The sequence below is a fragment of the Vipera ursinii genome, assembly GCF_947247035.1.
Source record: "Vipera ursinii genome assembly, chromosome: 13".
NCBI classification, from domain to species: Eukaryota; Metazoa; Chordata; class Lepidosauria; order Squamata; family Viperidae; genus Vipera; species Vipera ursinii.
Window position 1 is genome coordinate 312,908 of NC_139526.1, and position 19,360 is coordinate 332,267.

At 44.1% G+C, this 19,360-nt stretch overlaps 1 protein-coding gene across 1 annotated transcript in view; it reads right to left on the reverse strand.

Moving 5' to 3' along the window:
- LOC310646151 (uncharacterized protein) overlaps positions 1-18,821 on the reverse strand; it is a 41,854-nt gene extending 23,033 nt beyond the window's left edge. The window contains exons 1-13 of the mRNA XM_083372401.1: positions 18,813-18,821; positions 17,769-17,959; positions 16,830-16,912; positions 15,987-16,123; positions 14,612-14,736; positions 12,071-12,206; positions 8,161-8,376; positions 4,507-4,677; positions 3,212-3,358; positions 3,081-3,130; positions 2,049-2,169; positions 1,732-1,817; positions 1,333-1,459 (exon numbers count right to left, since the gene is read on the reverse strand). Of these exons, the coding sequence (XP_083228527.1) occupies positions 1,333-1,459; positions 1,732-1,817; positions 2,049-2,169; positions 3,081-3,130; positions 3,212-3,358; positions 4,507-4,677; positions 8,161-8,376; positions 12,071-12,206; positions 14,612-14,736; positions 15,987-16,123; positions 16,830-16,912; positions 17,769-17,839 (1,470 nt within the window). The 5' untranslated portion in view covers positions 17,840-17,959; positions 18,813-18,821. The remainder of the gene's footprint in view (positions 1-1,332; positions 1,460-1,731; positions 1,818-2,048; positions 2,170-3,080; positions 3,131-3,211; positions 3,359-4,506; positions 4,678-8,160; positions 8,377-12,070; positions 12,207-14,611; positions 14,737-15,986; positions 16,124-16,829; positions 16,913-17,768; positions 17,960-18,812) is intronic.
- Positions 18,822-19,360: the final 539 nt, after the last annotated feature.

Below are 19,360 nucleotides of genomic sequence, written 5' to 3' on the forward strand. Positions count from 1 at the left end.
CACTTGTGCGAGCAGCAAGCAAGCACATGCCATCCATTTGTAAGAGTGGCAGGCATTGTATGTGTGTTGTACAAATGGAGTGGTATGCACACACGTGCTTGCCGGCCACTCGCACAGAACCATCCCCTTCCTCTGCCATCTGAAAAGCCGGAAAGGTTAGGAAACTCTGTTGTAAGGGATGTCATGTACCTGGAGAAATGTCCATCTCTGTCTAATACTGGCTGGATTTTGAGGACTTTCACACACCCCCTCAAAAACACTATTTTCAAAGAGAAGATTAGAAGGACTTCTAATAATCCCAAATTCTGAATATTTCCTCAGAATAAAAAAAGAAACATTGGCAGAATAAAAGAGACACCTTCTATGGCAGAAGTTCCAAACTTTGACAATATATCCTTATCACTAAAAATGTTTAAGCATGCATCCTTATATGCACTTATATGCACGTATGTAGAATTTACATAATGTACATGTACTATTATATTAAAATATGCACATTATAAAACATATCCCCAAAAAGAAATTAGAAAAGGCAGAGGTAAATGAATATAAATCAGAATTCTAGCCTATCTTCTCACATCTCAGTGGAACATCTTGTGCAGCTCTTCAGATGTGCACATCTGTCAGAATCCATTTATATTTCATTTCTAACTCCCTCTCTGTGCAAACCCAAATCTCACCACCACCCCCACTTACTGGATTCTGCCATTCCCGAGGAGGAAAGAGAAGACGGGGGAGTTTATTGCCCCCATTTCCTTCCCTTAGATGTAACTTTTGTTTATGCAGCCTGCCCGTTGGCCATCGCAAAAAGATCCATGAAAGGAACCCTCTCCCTCTCTGAACTACGAGCAACTAAGAAAGGGGGTGGGGGGAATTCTGGCTCTTGCCGATGAAAGGAAATCCTCTCCCTCTCCGATCTATGAGCAAACAAGAAAGGTGTTGGGGGGGGATTCTGGCTTGTATCTCCAGATGGAATGTGAAGGGGAGGAAGTAATCGTGTTGCAAATGGACTGACTTTCCCACGAGGGGTTTGACTCCTGAGACTTCACTGATCCGGGACTGACCAAATGGACTGAGGGGGTGGGGTTTTTGTTCGGGGACACTTTAAAAATATCGATCTGTGAGACAGTTTTCAGATCCTGTCTGTTATATCCTCTGTCATCTAAGTCTTAGTAAAAGTTCCTGCTTGGACAATCTTGTCTCCAAGAGTTTTTCTTTCCTAAGATGTGGGTTGGGATGGGTTCTGACAACATCCCAGTTTGGAGCACATGCTCTGTGAGACACAAAACTCAGCCAGGAAAAGAGAAGGGGGAAGAGAGAGTTGTTACTCACAAAACAACGTAATGCATTCTCCAAAAGTCTGGTCCGCTGGGATGATCCATTGGCCAATAAGCTTAGGTTCCCTTCAGAAGCCAAAGTGTAAAACATTTCACAGCTTTGATGTTCTACTTTGTTAAGGCTGGAGAAAACAGAACTTTCATCATTTAAGATGTAAGAAAAAAATGGTTTGTCCCCCCCAGCTAGATTTTGAATAAATGTGTAAATATTTCATATCATGTCTTGAATATTATTGTTGCTCCTGCGACTCATCTTTTGGACAGTTGTTGGGGAAAGTTAAAATTGCTAGAACCAAAAGAAAGCCACAAGAAAAGCTTTAAAAGCTGGCTTGAAGGGGGCAAAAAAGCCATCAAACTCTGCTTCTGCTGCAAAGTGCACTTCAGAATTACTCACGGGGAAAAAAGCAAAACATCTGCCGGGTAGCTGCTGAGGTTTGTTGTCAGGTTGCTTTTGTTGAGAAGTCTGGCCATGCAGGAGAGCTGATGGGAAGAAAATAAGACATTGCTCTCACAAGAAGCCAAAAAAGAATTGTATGTTTATCACTGCAGGTAGATACGTAAACTTTCCAACCAGGTGGCCCCCTGCATGGTTGCACCTCAGCCCATCTAATCTCCATCAGCGTGATCAAAATCCAGGTGGGCAGACAGAAGGGGTCTCTTTCTAACTTGAATCTGGATTTGACCTGAACCTGGTCCAAGGGATCTCCTCACCTGTTCCTCACTCAAGTTGGCCTTTTTACGTCTCACTTCTTGGGCTAAGGAGGAGAGCTGCCCAGGCATCAGCTTACTTGCCGCATTACACTGAAAGCCTTGCAAGATGAATGGAGAAAGCCTGAAAGCCACACAGATACACTGGCTGGTCAGTTAATCATGCCATAGAGGATAATTACACCAGATTTCAATAAATCAAGGAAGCCTTTTTATCTCACAAAAGAAATGGATGATCAGATATGACTGGAGGGCGCGGGCTGTCAAAAAGCAAAGATGGCAGCCAAGACGCTACAATATCATTGAAATCCTGTCCCTGTTACAGAGGTGTTGTAAATGATGCACAAGCTGCTGAGAGTCATTTGGCTATAGAAATGGGTGGCTATAGAAATTAAACAAATATATAAAATTTTAAGAGGGGCAAAAATTTGATCACAGTCACAGCTACCATCTTAACTTTTTTGACCCCCTTAGTAGAAGCTCATGTTAAATATCTCAGGTACAAGTAGTCCTTGCATTACGACCACTGGTTTAATGACTGCTTGCCTAACAACCGCAACAAAAAGGGTTCTAAGAGTGAGCATATCTACTTTACTACCACACTGCTTAGCAATGGAGGTTCTGGTCCCAACTGTGATCGTAAGTTGAAGGCTACTTGTAGACAGAAGCTCAATTTTAAATGTTGAAAGCTTGATAGGTTTCCCAAGAACGTAACACATGCTTTGCAAGTTTAAAAAATAAAATTACTGCATGCATGTGCAACATGGTCAACCCATTTCTGCATTTTCATAGTACACTATATCATAAACTACCCAAACAGTAATTTAAGCTCAAAGATACACACCCTAGGTATATTGTAAAGAAACAAGTTGGTTAAGCATGATTGTGTCAACATTCCCCATACAGTATATAATTGAAATATCTTATACTATTTGAAGGATAAATAGACAAATAAATACCATCTGTGGCTGCTCTATCTTGTTTTTCTTACCACAAGATCCTCGCTTACTCTACTACTAGGGGCCCAGAACTCACATTGTGTAGTTATCAATCCTGGTGAAGATATCTCCAAACATGACTGCTGCCTGGAATGAGAAGAGGACATTAGAAGCAAGAATTGCAGGAGTCTGCCCTGGTTCAGCCAGCAAATGTGTCCAGAGCCCTACCTGTTGTGGAGACCACGGTTTCTCGTTGATTTTGTGGAGATCTGGAGTTTGGCCTCCAAATACCAGCAGTGAATTGGGAACAAATTCAATTAAATCATCCGGAACATTATTTAGGATGTCACCAAGAGAGGAGGAGTTTGAGAGGATCTGCAAATGTCCCAAAGAAAGTCAGACACACAGTCTAACCAGCAGGTTTTAAAAGGTGCATGCAAATAGAATATCTGTTTAACAGTGCGGGACTAAACCCCAGAAAATTAGGGGAGGGAAGGTTAATGAATGGAGAAGAGAATGAGGAAGAGAAGAGAAAGCAACGAGGACCCAATTCTGCATAGCTGAACCCTTTCTCCACAGGGTTATAATCCCCAATGACCTTGTGGAAAGGATTTATGAATCATAGGACTGGATGGGATCTTGGAGGTCTTCTAGTCCAACCCCCTGCTCCGGAGAGATGTCTTTATACCATTCTGGACAAATGACTGTCCAATCTTTTCTTGAAAGCCTCCAGCGATGGAGCAGTCACAACTCCAGGAGGCAAGCAGTTCCATTGATTAATTGTTCTCACTGTCAGGAAATTAATTCCAGGGTGAATCACCCTCTGATAAGCTTCCACCCATTGCTTCTTGCCCTGCCCTCAGATGCTATGGAGAATAAATTGATGCTCTCTTCCCTGTGACAGCGCCTCAGGTGTTGGAAGACGGTTGTTCTCTGAACTCTTCCTAGGGTCTCAGCATCTTTCTTGTACTGTGGTGACCAGACACAGTATTCCAAGTGCAGTATAAAGCAGTACTACCACTTCCCATGCTCTTCTTGATGCTATTCCTGTTGATGCAGCCTTTGGCAGCTGCAGTAGATTGTTGACTCACACTTAAGCTGTGATCCACTAGACTAGAGACTTAGATCTCTCTCACCATTACGACTGCAGAGCCCAGCACTACCCATTCTATACCTCTGCACTTGGTTTTTCCTGCCTAAGTGCAGGATCTTCCTTTCCTAGCCACTGACTGCACCTTGTTGGATAGGGCCGAATGTTCACGTCTGTCAAGATCCTTTTGAATCTTGAGTCTATCTTCTAAAGCGTTGGCAATCCCCCCCAGCTTGGTGTCATCTACAACTTTCATAAGTTCGCTTTTCCGCACTGAGCAAGGATTGGGCTGCAAAGACCTTCCAACTCTCATGTCCTTTGATTTACAGCAGATGCAGCTTGTTGAAACTTGTCTATTTATTCATTTATCTAGCAATCCTAAAAAGGCCTACCCCCTTTCCAACATTTCTCATAGTCACTTTTCCCCTCTTACCTTACTGACAAAGGCCTTCTTCACATGATCAGAACTCTTTCTGAAAGCTCTCTGGAAGCTCACATTCTTGGCCAGCTTAACTACGAAACTGGCTGCCATGGTGTTAAAACTGTTGCCCGGCAAGCCTTCTGCCAGGGTACCAAGATGCTCAAATTTCTCAACCGTGTCTAGCTGCAGGAAGAATGAGGCAGATGGTCAAGGCGTAAATCTGGCAGGATTTGCCTAGATTTGAGGGGTGGAACTCAAATGCCCTCTACTGCTGTCAAGCACCCTACCCAGCCTCTTCTGATCCCCTCTGCCCATTGCCCCGAAAGAGGAGGAAATTCTAAGAGAAGAGAGATTGAGGCTAATTGTTTCCCTTGATACTTTGCCTCTTCCATAAGGCTTTTGCTCTGATTGGGGAGGGGAGAAGCAGGACCACACAGCCCTGCCTGTTTGGTTAGCAACAGCAAACCTGACACCAGTCCGTTTTCGGTGGAAATCTATTGGGAAAGAATATTGTGGGCAAGTGGGGAATTACCTTTCCACATCCATCCTTTGTCTCATTACACAAAACAGGCACACATTTCAGAAGATGACATGTCACTTCATCTCCTTCTCTTCTCTCACTCTCTTGCTTTCTTCTTTATCTCTCCTTTCATGTGGTGATATTGTGAACTGGGAACCAGCAGAAGCCTCTTTTTGCCAATTCAACTATCCCAGACATTTTCCTACTTTTTTTTTCTTTTCCAGCATTAAAAAAGTTACGTTTGAAGCTCCACTTGCCAACTCAAACCATTGTAGAGAAGATCTATTCAGATCTTAGTGTCACTTTTGGCAGATATGCTTTTGTAAGCCCGAATGGTATATACAAAGCTGGGTGCAAGGCTCTACGGGTGAATTTAAAATTCGAGATAGTGACTGTGACTGCAATTTTGACTTTTTTTTTATTTAAAAAGTTTTACAATACATTTTGACTTTAATCCCCCCCTCCCCCACCCCTATCCCTCTCCCCCACTCCCTCCCCCCCCCCCCCGACTTCCCAGAGCTAAATACAGGGCATAAAATCAAAAAACAAACATAAACACCCCTATATTATCAACAATAAACTATAAATTCTATCTCTCTCTAGCTCATATAAAATGAATACAAACAATATTAATATTACAAATAAAGTAGAAAAGAAAAAGAGAAAAACAGAAAAAGATCTTTACTCAAAATAAATTTTCTTAATCCCAGTCCTTATTCATATTAATTTCAAAAAAAAAAAGGGAAAAGAAAAAAAAAACTTTCACCTGCTATTTGCATTCTCCCACCTTTCTCTAATTTCCAAACAAATTCTCAGTTACGCACCAAAAGCGCTTATCTCTATTAATCTTAATAATCTCCAACCAAACTAAACTATAATCTAAAATAGTTCTTGCGTGTATCACGCCAAATGTCTCACAGTTCCAAATCATCCTTAAGTTCAAATAAAAGTTCAAATAAAAAGAGTATATATATAAAAAAATTTTTTAAGCAATCTCTAAGACAACTTGTTATTAATTAGGAGCTTACATACCCACTCTTAGTTCAACACATACTTTAAGTCCGTAACCCTAATATACTTTTCTAGCAAGCAAATAATATCAATCTTAAATTGTATAAAATATTAAAAAAAAGAAAAAAAAACTTTCTTTCTCCTCTATAATAATTTTACTCCATTGACATTCTAATCTAAAAATTTAATCAGCAATCTTAACGCCCCAAAACTTTTGGAGCACCTCTGTCATGACCCCCAAAACTTCTTTAGACCGCTCTCCTCCTACATCTTCATTGTAAGCACACTTTGAAGATTCCATAACTTTCCGCTGGTCTTGCTCTTGCTCTCGTCTCGCTCTTCTTAGGGCGGCACGCGTCATCTTCTGGCCTCCTGCAGCAACCGATGAGACTGTAGCTTGATCCCCTCCACCACCATTGTCCTCTGTCTGTCTGTCTGCAACATCTTGAAACTTTCCCACACCGTGTCCTTTTGCAACTTCCAAAAATGATAGGGGAGTTGCTTTTAACACATTACTATAAAAATCACGTGCCTGAGCCACAGTAACCAAACGATGTCTTTTACCTTCGTGCGTTGTCACCAACCCAACTGGAATCTCCCATCTGAACTTAATATCACGTTTCTTAAGTTCCTGTACTAGAAATGCAAAATCTTTCCTTCTCCTTAGGATCTTCGGAGGAATCTCTTTTAAAACCAAAACTTCTTGCTCAGCCACTACCAAATTAGTATCATAAGCAGCTTGAATGACTTCATCTCTAATTACTCTCTTTGTAAAATAGACCACCACATCTCTGGGTAACTTTCTCTGTCTTGCAATCCATGAATTTACACGAAAAACTTTGTCCATATTTCCCTCAATTTCAGATGCTGACTGGCCCACTACCCCTTCCAGAGCCTCAGAAATCAGCTGCTTTAAATCTTCTTTACCATTCTCCTTTAATCCCCTAATTCTAATAGCATTCTGCATCTGATTATACTGAACAAGGCTCAATTCTTCATCCATTTTATCCCTTATATTTTCATTTTCTAATACCTTTGCTTCTAATATAGAGTTCTTTTGACTGAGATCCTCCACTTTTATATCCAGCTGTAGCACACATTCAGCTACGGATACAACCTTAGACAAGATGTCCACCCTCATTGCTCTCAGCTTCTCTTCCATCTTCTTCTCCAGTTTCTCCATTTTCTCCTCCATTTTCTCCTCCAATTTCTCCTCCAGCTTTTTCAACTTTTCATCCATCATATCAGACATCAGTTGTGCGTGCTTTCCAAGAGCGTCTTGTAAATCCTTAAGCGTCAATACCGGAGGAGATGCAGGAGGAAGCAAAGCTTGCAGTGAGGTCTCTTGCACCAGGGAAGACCCCGCATTCCGGAGAGCTTTAGAAGTTTTAGCCGCCATCTTCCCCCACTTTCACTTATTACTCACTTTCACTTTAAAGCTATAAAATCCATTGAGCTAGAGAGTAAAAATAAAGAGTCCACTTCACCTTGACCTCCTGTACCGCTCTGCCTGCATCTTGATAATCAAAAGTATTTCCTTTTGGCAGGGGTGGTTGCTAATGCCTGGCTCTGCTCCAAGAATCCCAGAGCAGAGGCGCTGCGCAGCTCGGAGCAACCCAGGCTTCGGGGGGGCTCATCCTTCAGCCGCCCAAGCTCTCAGCTCAGGCGGCCCCAGAGAGCTCAACCCCTACCTGGGGCCTCACCCCCTCCTCTTCTCCCGAGTAGGGGGCTTCAAATCCATCTAAACAGCTGATAGACGCTGTTTACGATGGAAAAACACAGCTGCGGAGCAGGCAGCCCGAAAACGGCTGTCTTTTGATGTCGCGTCGCCACCGGAAGTTGCAATTTTGACTTTTAAAAACTTCCCTGTGGGTGTCTTGGCAGGGCATGCATTAATGGGAGAGTGAGGGTGATAGCAGACAAGAAACTATTCCAGAGACAGGAGGAGAAAACATGGTTGAAGCCTGCTTCCTAATTTGCATATGTGTAATGAGCTGTAATTCTCTCCCCATTATGATTTTTCTTCAAAAACTAAAATTAAAAAATGCATCTTATAGTATCACAATTACACCAGTTGAAAATTTGTGGCACACACTGATATTAACAGATCAGAAATGGGAAGTCACAAGATTTACCTTGTAATTGAGGAGAATCTTGTTTACCAGAATCTGGGATTGTCCTCTGTTCCAGCCCTTGACCTGCCCGAGTGATTCCAGAACCTTGTGATCTGTCAGGTCTTGTGCTGTTAGATTTGACATCTGACCAGTGGTGAGTCCCACCGCTTGTTGCCCCAAAGCTATTAAGGTCTGTTTACCAAATGTCTTGACTTGAGCCACAAGCATATGAGCAAGCTGGAAAAGAGAATAAAAGATGGAAATTATTTAAAGTTGAGATATGTGGAATACAAAATTGACAGAAAAAATTCCATGACATTTGATTTGTTTGTGTATATATTTGTTGAAAGACCCTGTCCTTGATCCTTAGAAACTTCAGTTCAACTTCTAAGTCATCATTTAATTCTGATTTTGCTTCTCAGACCAAGGAAAGGGAGGGCAAATGGTATCCTTCAAGAGCTTTACTTGCTATCTTATTATGATATAATACTTAGTGGAAGCCTGGGAAAGGGCAGCCACGGAGGCACTTGACCGAGTTGTACCCTTGCGGCCCCTGACCCGGTGCAGATCCCAGCGAGCTCCATGGTTCTCTGCGGAGCTTCGGGAGATGAAGCGTCGGAGACGGGGCCTAGAGAGCTGTTGGAGGTCCAGCCGATCCGAATCCGACCGATTGCGACTAAGAACCCACATTAGGTCTTATCTCGCAGCGATGAGGGCAGCGAGGTCTAATTACTTCTCCGCCCTTATCGCATCTGCAGATAATCGCCCGGCCGCCCTGTTTAGGGTGACCCACTCCCTCCTTAATCAGGAGGTGAGGGAGGAACCCTTGCAGGGTCGTGCCGAGGAGTTTAGTCAACATCTGTCAGACAAAATCACTCGGATTCAGACCGGTCTGGACTTCAACTGGGCAGAGTCTGACGATCAGGACACAGGCGGTCTTGTCGATGTTATCTGGGAGGAGTTTGATTCTGTGACTCCGGAGGAGGTGGACAGGATTATGGGGAGGTTGAGCTCCACCACATGCTTTCTTGCGAAGGTTGTTGAGAGTGTGGTGGCGCATCAGCTCCCTCTGGTCCTGGATGAAGCGGATTATCTAGACCCGTGCCAATCGGGTTTCAGGCCCGGGTACAGCACGGAGACGGCATTGGTCGCTCTGGTGAATGATCTCTGGAGGGCCCGGGACAGGGGATATTCCTCTGTCCTAGTCCTATTAGACCACTCAGCGGCTTTCGATACCATCGACCATAGTATCCTGCTGCGGCGTCTTAGGGGATTGGGAGTGGGAGGCACAGTTTTTCGGTGGTTCTCCTCCTATGTCCTGGGGCGCTCGCAGTCGGTGTTGGCAGGGGGGCAGAGGTCGACCCCAAGGTCTCTCGTTTGTGGAGTTCCTCAGGGGTCAGTCCTCTCGCCTCTCCTGTTCAACATCTACATGAAACCGCTGGGTGAGATCATTCGTGGTTTTGGAGTTGGGTATCATCAGTATGCTGATGATACTCAGCTTTTCATTTCGACCCCACACCCCCCCAGTGTTGCCCTCGATGTGATGTCCCGTTGCCTGGAGGCAGTTCAGGTCTGGATGGGGAGGAACAGACTTCAGCTCAACCCTGACAAGACAGAGTGGCTGTGCATACCGGCATCCCGGGATATTCAGAATATTCCACCTCTTTCTATGGGGGGTGAGCTTCTACCCCCCCGTGGATAGGGCTCGCAACTTGGGAGTCCTCCTAGATTCGCGGCTTACTCTGGAAGATCATATAGTGGCTGTGACTAGGGGGGCTTTCGCCCAGGTTCGCCTGGTGCGCCAGTTGCGGCCCTATCTGGACCAGGATGCCCTGTGTACGGTCACTCATGCGCTCATGACCTCTCGTCTGGACTACTGCAACGCTCTCTACATGGGGCTTCCCTTGAAGACCACTCGGAGGCTCCAGCTGGTACAGAATGCAGCCGCGAGAGTTGTCTTGGGAGTCTCCTGGTACTCCCATGTTACACCTTTGCTCCGTGAGCTGCATTGGTTACCAGTTGTCTTCCGGGTGAGATTCAAGGTTCTAGTAATGGTTTTCAAGGCCCTACATGGCATGGGTCCGGAGTACCTCGGGGATCACCTGCTGCTGGCGTCAACTTCCCTCCGCCCTGTGCGTTCCCACAGAGAGGGCCTCCTCAGGGTGCCACCGGTCAGAGAATGTCGGCTGGTGGCCCCCAGGGGGAGGGCCTTCTCTGTGGGCGCTCCGGCTTTATGGAATCAGCTGCTGGTTGAGCTCCGGATGGCACCTGACCTTCGCTCCTTCCGACGCGGTCTGAAGACCTATCTATTTGAACAAGCCGGCCTGGCCTGATGGGGGATGTGTTGGGGTTTTTACTGGGGATTTTTATATCACTATTGCTTGTATTAGCTCGGGCTCCTATTTAATTCTTTTTTAATCTTTGTATTCTGTATTTTTATATGTGCCCTGTTCACCGCCCTGAGTCCTTCGGGAGAAGGGCGGTATACAAATATAATAAAATAAATAAATAAATAAATAAATAAATAAATAAATAAATAAATAAATACTATCTTATTATATTATGATATTTTGAGCATTAACAGGCCTAGAGTTCCACAGTTTCCTCTTAACCACAACACAAGCATACTCAAGGAGTCACTTTGGTATGATATATCCTCCTGATATGTACTGACTGATTGATTGATTGAATTTATGTGCCCCCTGTCTCATCCAGAGACATTGCCTTGGTCTCAATCCTAGTCCACAACTGAGGAAGCAGAATGTTGTCTTGACCTGCTCTCTCAATACAATTTTTGTCATGGACAAGAACAAGGATAGATCATCAATGATGTCATTGACAGTGTGGAGAGGGATCAAGTTCTGCACCATTCTTATTGGCTCTCTGGGAGCTGTAGCCACAACCTCTCCCATCCAGTCCTGGCCAATTGTTTCTCGGTAATTCTGATTTTGGCAGAGTCCAATTCTTTTAAATTGGTCTTTGTTCCTCTTTCAACAGAGTCCAAACCAATCCCCAGCTAAGAGACAGTCCAAACAGCAGCTGATCACCAGCATCGGGACAGGGTTTGGGGCGGGGGTGAATGGGACCTGCAGAACAAAGGGTGAGAGACGGTTATAATGGTGATGAATGGCAAGTTGCATTGTTGGAATTGGTTTCTGAATAAGAAAACATCTGTACATCAAAACCAAAGAACCCATGCATGCAACACATAGTTCTCTCTCTGTTGTCCCGGGCTACAGTCCCCACCCTCCGTGCCTGTGGCACACTAATGTGAAAAATGCTATCTATACTTACCTCCCAGGCCTCTGCTTCTAGGAGAATCCCATCCTTGACAAGTGTCTGTCCGTTTACCCAACAGGTTTCCAATCAGCTCCGTGGGATCACAGTAAAGGACCATCAGCCACCTCTCCCTAGTTCTACATTCTCTCTTACTTTATCCAGCAGCTTCTGCCATCTTTTACATCAAAGGCAGGAGGGGCGAAAGACGCACCTTCTCGGTACATTTCCCGTTATACCAATTTGATTCCATCATTGTGGAATGACTCTACATTAGCATATAAGGAAAGTTTCTCTGTCCTAGTCTCTGGTGAACCACAACAATATCCAACTGAGAATAGAATAGAACAGTGATCTCCCACCAGAAAAAATATTGGGTTTTCAAAGGGCACGAAAAAGAAAGCCAATTGGCTTATTTAGACTGCATATCTAACCAAAGAACAAAGGCTATTAAACTGTAGCATGTTCTTTGATAGACTTTTCAGAAAAGATACCTGGGAAGGCTGGCTGTCCCAGTCTGTCCCAGTCCAAATCCATGCAGTGCCCATGAATCTCCCTTCAGGAATAAGCTTAAATATGTATCATGAATTTAGGATTATCATTTTCTGAGCAACCCGTCATAGGATGTGCAAATATAAAAGCTGAGTGAGTTCACCTGACGGTCAGAAGCAGATGGTTTGGAAGAGCTACAGTGGTGATTGACCCGGGCAATGAAGCTCAAGGCCTCTTCAGGGCTCAGACTGGAGATCAAGGTTGAACGTTGCGCAAAACAAATGAGTTGATCTGGAAGGCTGAAAAGAAAACAAAGCCCAATAGCAGCTTCAGATTTATCCTTTGCATAACCTTTGGTTTGGGTTAACTCTAGGAAGCTGCTGTGAATCTCTTGAATGGATGCTCTGCTATAGCTACCGCTTGATGTACACATCCTATTTTCCATGGATGCTTTTGATGGTGGCTTTATGATGATGCATTCACTTGGAAGGAGGGTATTCATAGCAAAAGGCCCTGTTCATCCTAACCCTAACCCTGGTGGTCCTCCATCCAAGTATTGATCATATATGAGCCTGCTTAGCTTTTTTCAGGCTCAAGCAAATTTAACTAGTGTTGCTACTAATGCACAAGTTACAATTTATAGAAATTGAATAAACCTAAACCTAAACCTAATTTGCTGGTTCCAGGCAGTTATATCTGCTTCTTTGAGTGAGGGTAATTTCCCTCACCGCGGTGGTGAGACCACTCCTCAAGAAGCCTGTCCTGGACCCAGCTGTGTTAAATAACTTTCATCCGGTCTCCAACCTTCGCTTTCTTGAGAAGGTTGTTGAGAGTGTGGTGGCGCATCAGCTCCCCCTGGTTCTGGATGAAGCGGATTATCTAGACCCGTCCCAATCGGGCTTCAGGCCCGGGTACAGCACGGAGACGGCATTGGTCGCTCTGGTGAATGATCTCTGGAGGGCTCGGGACAGAGGACATTCCTCTGTCCTAGTCCTATTAGACCTCTCGGCGGCTTTCGATACCATCAACCATGGTATCCTGCTGCGGCGTCTCAGGGGATTGGGAGTGGGAGGCACAGTTCTTCAGTGGTTCTCCTCCTATCTCCTGGGACGCTCGCAGTCGGTGTTGGCAGGAGGGCAGAGGTCGACCCCAAGGGCTCTCATTTGTGGAGTTCCTCAGGGGTCGGTCCTCTCGCCTCTCCTGTTTAACATCTACATGAAACCGCTGGGTGAGATCATTCGTGGTTTTGGAGTTGGGTATCATCAGTACGCCAATGATACCCAACTTTTCATTTCGACCCCAAACCACCCCAGTGATGCCCTCGATGTGATGTCCCATTGCCTGGAGGCGGTTCGGGTCTGGATGGGGAGGAACAGACTTCAGCTCAATCCTGACAAGACTGAGTGGCTGTGCATTCCGGCATCCCAGGACATTCAAAATGTTCTATCTCTTTCTATGGGGGGTGAGTTTTTACCCCCCGTGGATAGGGCTCGCAACTTGGGAGTCCTCCTAGATTCACGGCTTACCCTGGAAGACCATATAGTAGCCGTGACTAAGGGGGCTTTCGCCCAGGTTCGCCTGGTGCGCCAGTTGCGGCCCTATCTGGACCGGGATGCCCTGTGTACGGTCACTCATGCGCTCGTGACCTCTCGTCTGGACTACTGCAATGCTCTTTACATGGGGCTTCCCTTGAAGACCACTCGGAGGCTCCAACTGGTACAGAATGCGGCCGCGAGAGTTGTCTTGGGAGTTTCCTGGTACTCCCATGTTACACCTTTGCTCCGCGAGCTGCATTGGTTATCAGTTGTCTTCCAGGTGAAATTCAAGGTTTTGGTGATGGTCTTTAAGTCCTTACATGGCATGGGTCCGGAATACCTCGGGGACCACCTGCTGCCGGCGTCAACTTCCCTCCGCCCTGTGCGTTCCCACAGAGAGGGCCTCCTCAGGGTGCCTCCGGTCAGAGAATGCCGGCTGGTGGCCCCCAGGGGGAGGACCTTCTCTGTGGGCGCCCCGGCTTTATGGAACCAACTGCCGGTTGAGCTCCGGACGGCACCGGACCTTCGCTCCTTCCGGCGCGGTCTGAAGACCCATCTATTTGAACAAGCTGGCCTGGCCTGATGGGGGAATGTTAGGGTTTTAATGGGTTTTATACTGTGATTGTTTTAAGTGGGCAATTATTTAATCCTTTTTTAACTTTTGTATTTCTATTTATATGCTCTATTTATATGCCCTGTTCACCGCCCTGAGTCCTTCGGGAGAAGGGCGGTATATAAATTTAATAAATAAATAAATATAATAGCTGTTTCAGGCTGAAGTGAAGAGCTTTCCAGGATGCTGAGAGACCAACAAAGAGAACTAAAATAGATAGGGCCAGATTGGACCCCCAGCTCTGTTTCCCCACCCCATTCTATACATTCACTTCACAGAATTGGAAATTTCCATTTCCACAAAATGGAATTATGCAGATTTTCTTGTCATATGGAGAGAATTTCACAGATGTATTTTTCAACTATCAGCACTCAAATACTTTTCTCTGAATTTTTGCTCTTACCTGTTATCTGGAGGAGCGGTTTCATCAATTCTGAGTCTTATTTATACCTGCAAAATGTTTGCTTACCCACCAAGCCCCTTTTCCTTAAATGTTATAGTTACTGGGGATATAATTAAAATATCTTAATCGCACCAAAAAGACATTTCCACTCACCTGTCAAGATTGTAATCTGAGTCAACAGTAAATAATGCTGTAGCATACATTTCTGCCAAATCCTTACGGATTTTATTTCTGTTGATGAGCTCCAGGTTGTCTCGGTTAAAAGCAAGATCTTGAAACTAAGGAAATACAAATCTCTGTAATAACTTTCCAGTATGGGAGGGACCATCCAGCAAATTTTATATATTTAAATGGATCACAAATTTAATCTGATGGTCCAGGTATCTCCAATAGTTTCTACTGGTCTTGTACAATCAGGCAGATGAATATTCTCTAGTTCCCTTTGATTAAAAAAAGGCTGCCTATTGGTAGCCAGGAAGCCTGATTTGTCACACACCTGCTCTGGGAAACCGCGTCCTCCAGAGATCCATATGTTTCCCACCCTGATTATCTTGGGAGTCTTTAAAAAGCTGGCTGTTTTCTCCAGCTCTCTCCCTGGGAGGGGGGGGTCCAAACCCCTGTACAATGAGAGCTTCTGCACCATAGACAAATTCCTTGTGTGTCTAATCACACTTGGCCAAATAAAACCTATTCTATTCTATTCTATTCTATTCTATTCTATTCTATTCTATTCTATTCTATTCTATTCTATTCTATTCTATTCTATTCTATTCTATTCTATTCTATTCTATTCTATTCTATTCTGCATTCCATTATATTCTATTCTTCTGTTCTGTTCTGTAATAAAGGTAAAGGTAAAGGTTCCCCCACACATGCGTGCTAGTCGTTTCCGACTCTAGGGGCTGCTGCTCATCTCCGTTTCAAAGCCAAAGAGCCAGCGCTTGTCCGAGGACGTCTCCGTGTTCATGTGGCCGGCATGACTAGACGCCAAAGGCGCACGGAATGCTGTTACCTTCCCACCGTAGTGGTCCCTATTTTTCTACTTGCATTTTTACGTGCTTTCGAACTGCTAGGTTGGCAGAAGCTGGGACGAGTAACAGGCGCTCACTCTGCTACGCGGCACTTGGGATTCGACCCGCAAAACTGCCGACCTTCTGATCGACAAGCTCAGCGTCCTAACCCACTGAGCGTAGGAAATAATAAACTTAACCAAGAAAAAGATGTATACAAAATATTTTGAATATATTCTAAATGTTCATTCACATGGGGTCAAAAAAGTCAAGATGCAACCATGGCTGGGTAATCAAAACTCTGCCCGTTAAGTTGCTATCTTAGTTTTACTGACCCCATAGCAGAGGCCCCATTGATTGTTCCATTGTTCTAAACAATGTGATGTCATTCTTGTGGGTTGAATAAAAATCAACAATAAACATATCAGGCATAAGTTATTATTTTCTAAAGAGAATTTGTTCAAACCTCAGTCTTTCCAACGCATTGTGTTTAAAACAATTCCAGCAGCAATACGTACTATGGCAGCACTGTTGTTTGTGAGTAAACGCATATCTCTGGCACTGCTGTAACAGATATAGTTCCCAAGATACGTTGCAAGCCAATTGGACCTCTCTGGATTGCTGGCACTGTAGCATCGGGGTCTGCTTTTGCTTGCTGTATGAAAGATAATTTTAGCTACTTTTAAAGAAGCCTAGTTCCAGACATTGGTCTCTTTGATAGATTTTTATCCTGATTTTGGTCTCTTCAATAGATTTTTATCCTGATTTTTATTTTAAAGTTTTGTAAGTATTTTAAAGCACTTGCAATTTTTTAAAATCCCCTAGAAAATGCTATAAACAAACTAGCTAATATTAACACAATCCTTAGAATGAGAAGTTAGCAATGTTATGGCATCAAGACAGGTGGCAATTACTGGTATCTTTTTCTTTCTGATTGTTCCTGACAGAAAACCAGTAGGATCAGTCTGTGGTCAGCTCAACTCCAAGACCTGAGATGAAGACAGATGTGCCACACTGTCATGGTGGCACATAAATAAGGGGTTTCTACTACACTAAGCACTTTGAGATAGATATTTGATTTTTTTCTTCCTCCTTTAGGCTTATGAGGGAAACTTTATCTGCAGGAGTTTTGATAGACATTTTTTATATGAGGGCTCCAGCTTAGGTGGACATCTGCTTAAGCCAATCCATTTCAAGCTGTATTTAAGATTTGTAGAGACTGAATGAACCTCATTCTGATGTGAAGGTCCTTGTGCCATGTTCTGATCTGAGAAAGTGTTACATGTTTGCCATGTATAGTTAGATGTGAGAACTGTAAATGGAAACAGAAAGAGAACTTCTTCCATGGCCTGAATGCTTACCAGTCAAATAAGCTTTGATGGAAAAGTACATTTCTTCTTCCTTGTCTTTGAACATCACAATATTTTCATTCAGTTTGTTCACTCTGCAGAAAAAGAGGAATGGAGTAAATATTAGCCATTAGACAGAAAGATGTATCCTCTTTGGGGTGTGAATGGAATGCCTGTGGCCCTCTGTCTTATCTCAGTGCGGAGGGAGGAAACAGTGAAGACCTAACAACCTTGTGAGAGGCACCTGATCATTTCGTTTCCCACAGCTCGTAGTCATTTATGGATTGGCCTGTTTGAACCGACGAATGGAAAGTTGGGATGGGGTTACCACTGCGCAGTTTTACCTATTGTTTCAGGTGGGAAAGCCCTCAGATCCTGCCTAGATTTCCTGCTGTCTGTACCTGCCAATAAAAGTTCCTTTTGAAATGATGAAAGTTTCAAGAGTTCTACTTTCTTAGTAGGGAAACGGAAGCAGGTCCTTACAAACCCTCTCATCCTAAAATGCTTATAGCAGTAGCAATAGCACTTAGACTTATTTATCACCCAACAGTGCTTTACAGCCCTCTCAATCTGGATCCTCATTTTATTGACCTCGGAAGGATGGAAGGCTGAGTCAACCTTGAGCTGGTCAGGATCGAACTCCTGAAGTGAGCAGTGAGTTAACTTGCAGTACTGCATTCTAACCACTGCGCTGCCCCCACTATAATTGCTTATAGAAAGCCATTATTTTTTAAAAAAAACATGATAAGGAGTGGCGTTGTTGGAACATGAGACAGAGTTCTAGGCTACCTATTCTGAATTAGATTTATTTCTTTCACAAAACGTTGGTCCAGCTCTGGCTCCTCCACCCCTATTTCCCATTAATTTTATACTGCAGTGTTATCTATATCTGGAGAGTTCCAAACTGAGGTAGGACTCCATGTCAGCATACTAATATGGCCACATACTTACATTTTTTGGAATGTCTCACAGCTGGTGTTCAAGGTCTCACTAGCGTTCAATATATCACCATTAAGAAACATGAAGGAATGAGCCAAGCCGCTATCAAGCCACAAGGACACCTCTGTCTCTTTGCTGCTAGAAACCACGCTGGGCCACACTCCGGCCAAAAGAGCTGCCTTGGTACTGTTTGGAAGAATGTTCTGCAAGAGGAAAGCCACAGAACTAAGTTATGAGTGCCAGAAATCTAACCAGGGATGAGAACAATCCAAAACCAACTATGCACAGGTACATCTTGTGTGCCAATTATGCCCTTTCCTTGACCAGGAGGACTTGCAGGTGGTCAGTCATGCAAGCATTTCAGATGAGGCTACCTTTCAAGACCATCTGGAACAGTGTTTCTCAACCACGGCAACTTTAAGACATCTGGAGTGGACTTCAATTCTCAGCCCCGCACTGAGGTCGCGAAACACTGTTATGGAAGTTATAGCTGGTTCAAAATGCAGTAGTGTGAGCAGCAACAGGCACTTCTGTTATGCCAACGTGTCTCGGCTGTGCCATGAGTGCAATTCAAGATGCTGGTGGTACTTACCTTTAAAGGCTTACGTGGCATAAGGCCTGGTTACCTGAGAGACTGCCTATCTCGCCCCTCCCTTTTGGGGGGTACATTTAGCAGGATGGGTGGACACTGGATCCCTTCTGTTAAAAATTGTGACGGATCTGAGGAAGCACACCTTTTCGGTGGTGGCCCCCCACCCTCTGGCTCAGCATCTTTCCTGGGGTTCCAGAGAGCCCCTAAAGCCTAGAGTTGGTCCCAGGCCGGCGTTATTTCAGGAGGCGGATACTCTGTTTTATTGGCTATTTTTAGTCAGCCTGCCTTTTACAATGTTTGTTTTTTATTGTTTAATTTAGTATTACATTTTGTAAGTTACCCAGAATCCTAGAGTGGGCAGCTATATTGAATCTAATTAATAATAATGTTTATACTGTACATACTTATTATACTTAAAGTTCACTTTATGATGGTTTGGTAAATAAGCCATAATTGTTTCTTACAATAATATTTTTCTGGTTAAGTCTGTCAAGAAGTAACCCAGTTTTATTATAGATCTTTAACACAGCAGTCAAGAAAGGATCATCATCAATGAATCCCTCTCTAGAAAACAAATCAGCCAGATCATCTGCTGGAACTGTATTCACAAGCTGAAAATAAGAAAAAGAATAGAAAATCAGCATCCAAATCAGACTAGAGACTCCTTAGCACAGTGAGGTAGCAAGACGTACTACAGGAAAATAGATAATTGGGAGGGGGGAATGCAAATCCACAGGTATTGGTTATTTGGTGTTGGCTAATGGGAACATTTTTCATGGGTCATTCCTGCATGAATGATTGAGAGAGACTTTGGTCTAGTGGTTAGGGAATTGGGCTAGAAATTGGCAGACTGTGTCTTCTAGTTCTGGCTGAGGAAAGAAATCCAGCTGGGCGACTTTGGCCCAGTCCCTTTCTCTCAGCCTATAACATCAGGCTTGGTCAACAAGCCAGCCAATCAATTCCTGTCGCAACCAATAGATCAACCCTCCACACATCTGAAAAAAGCAGGAAA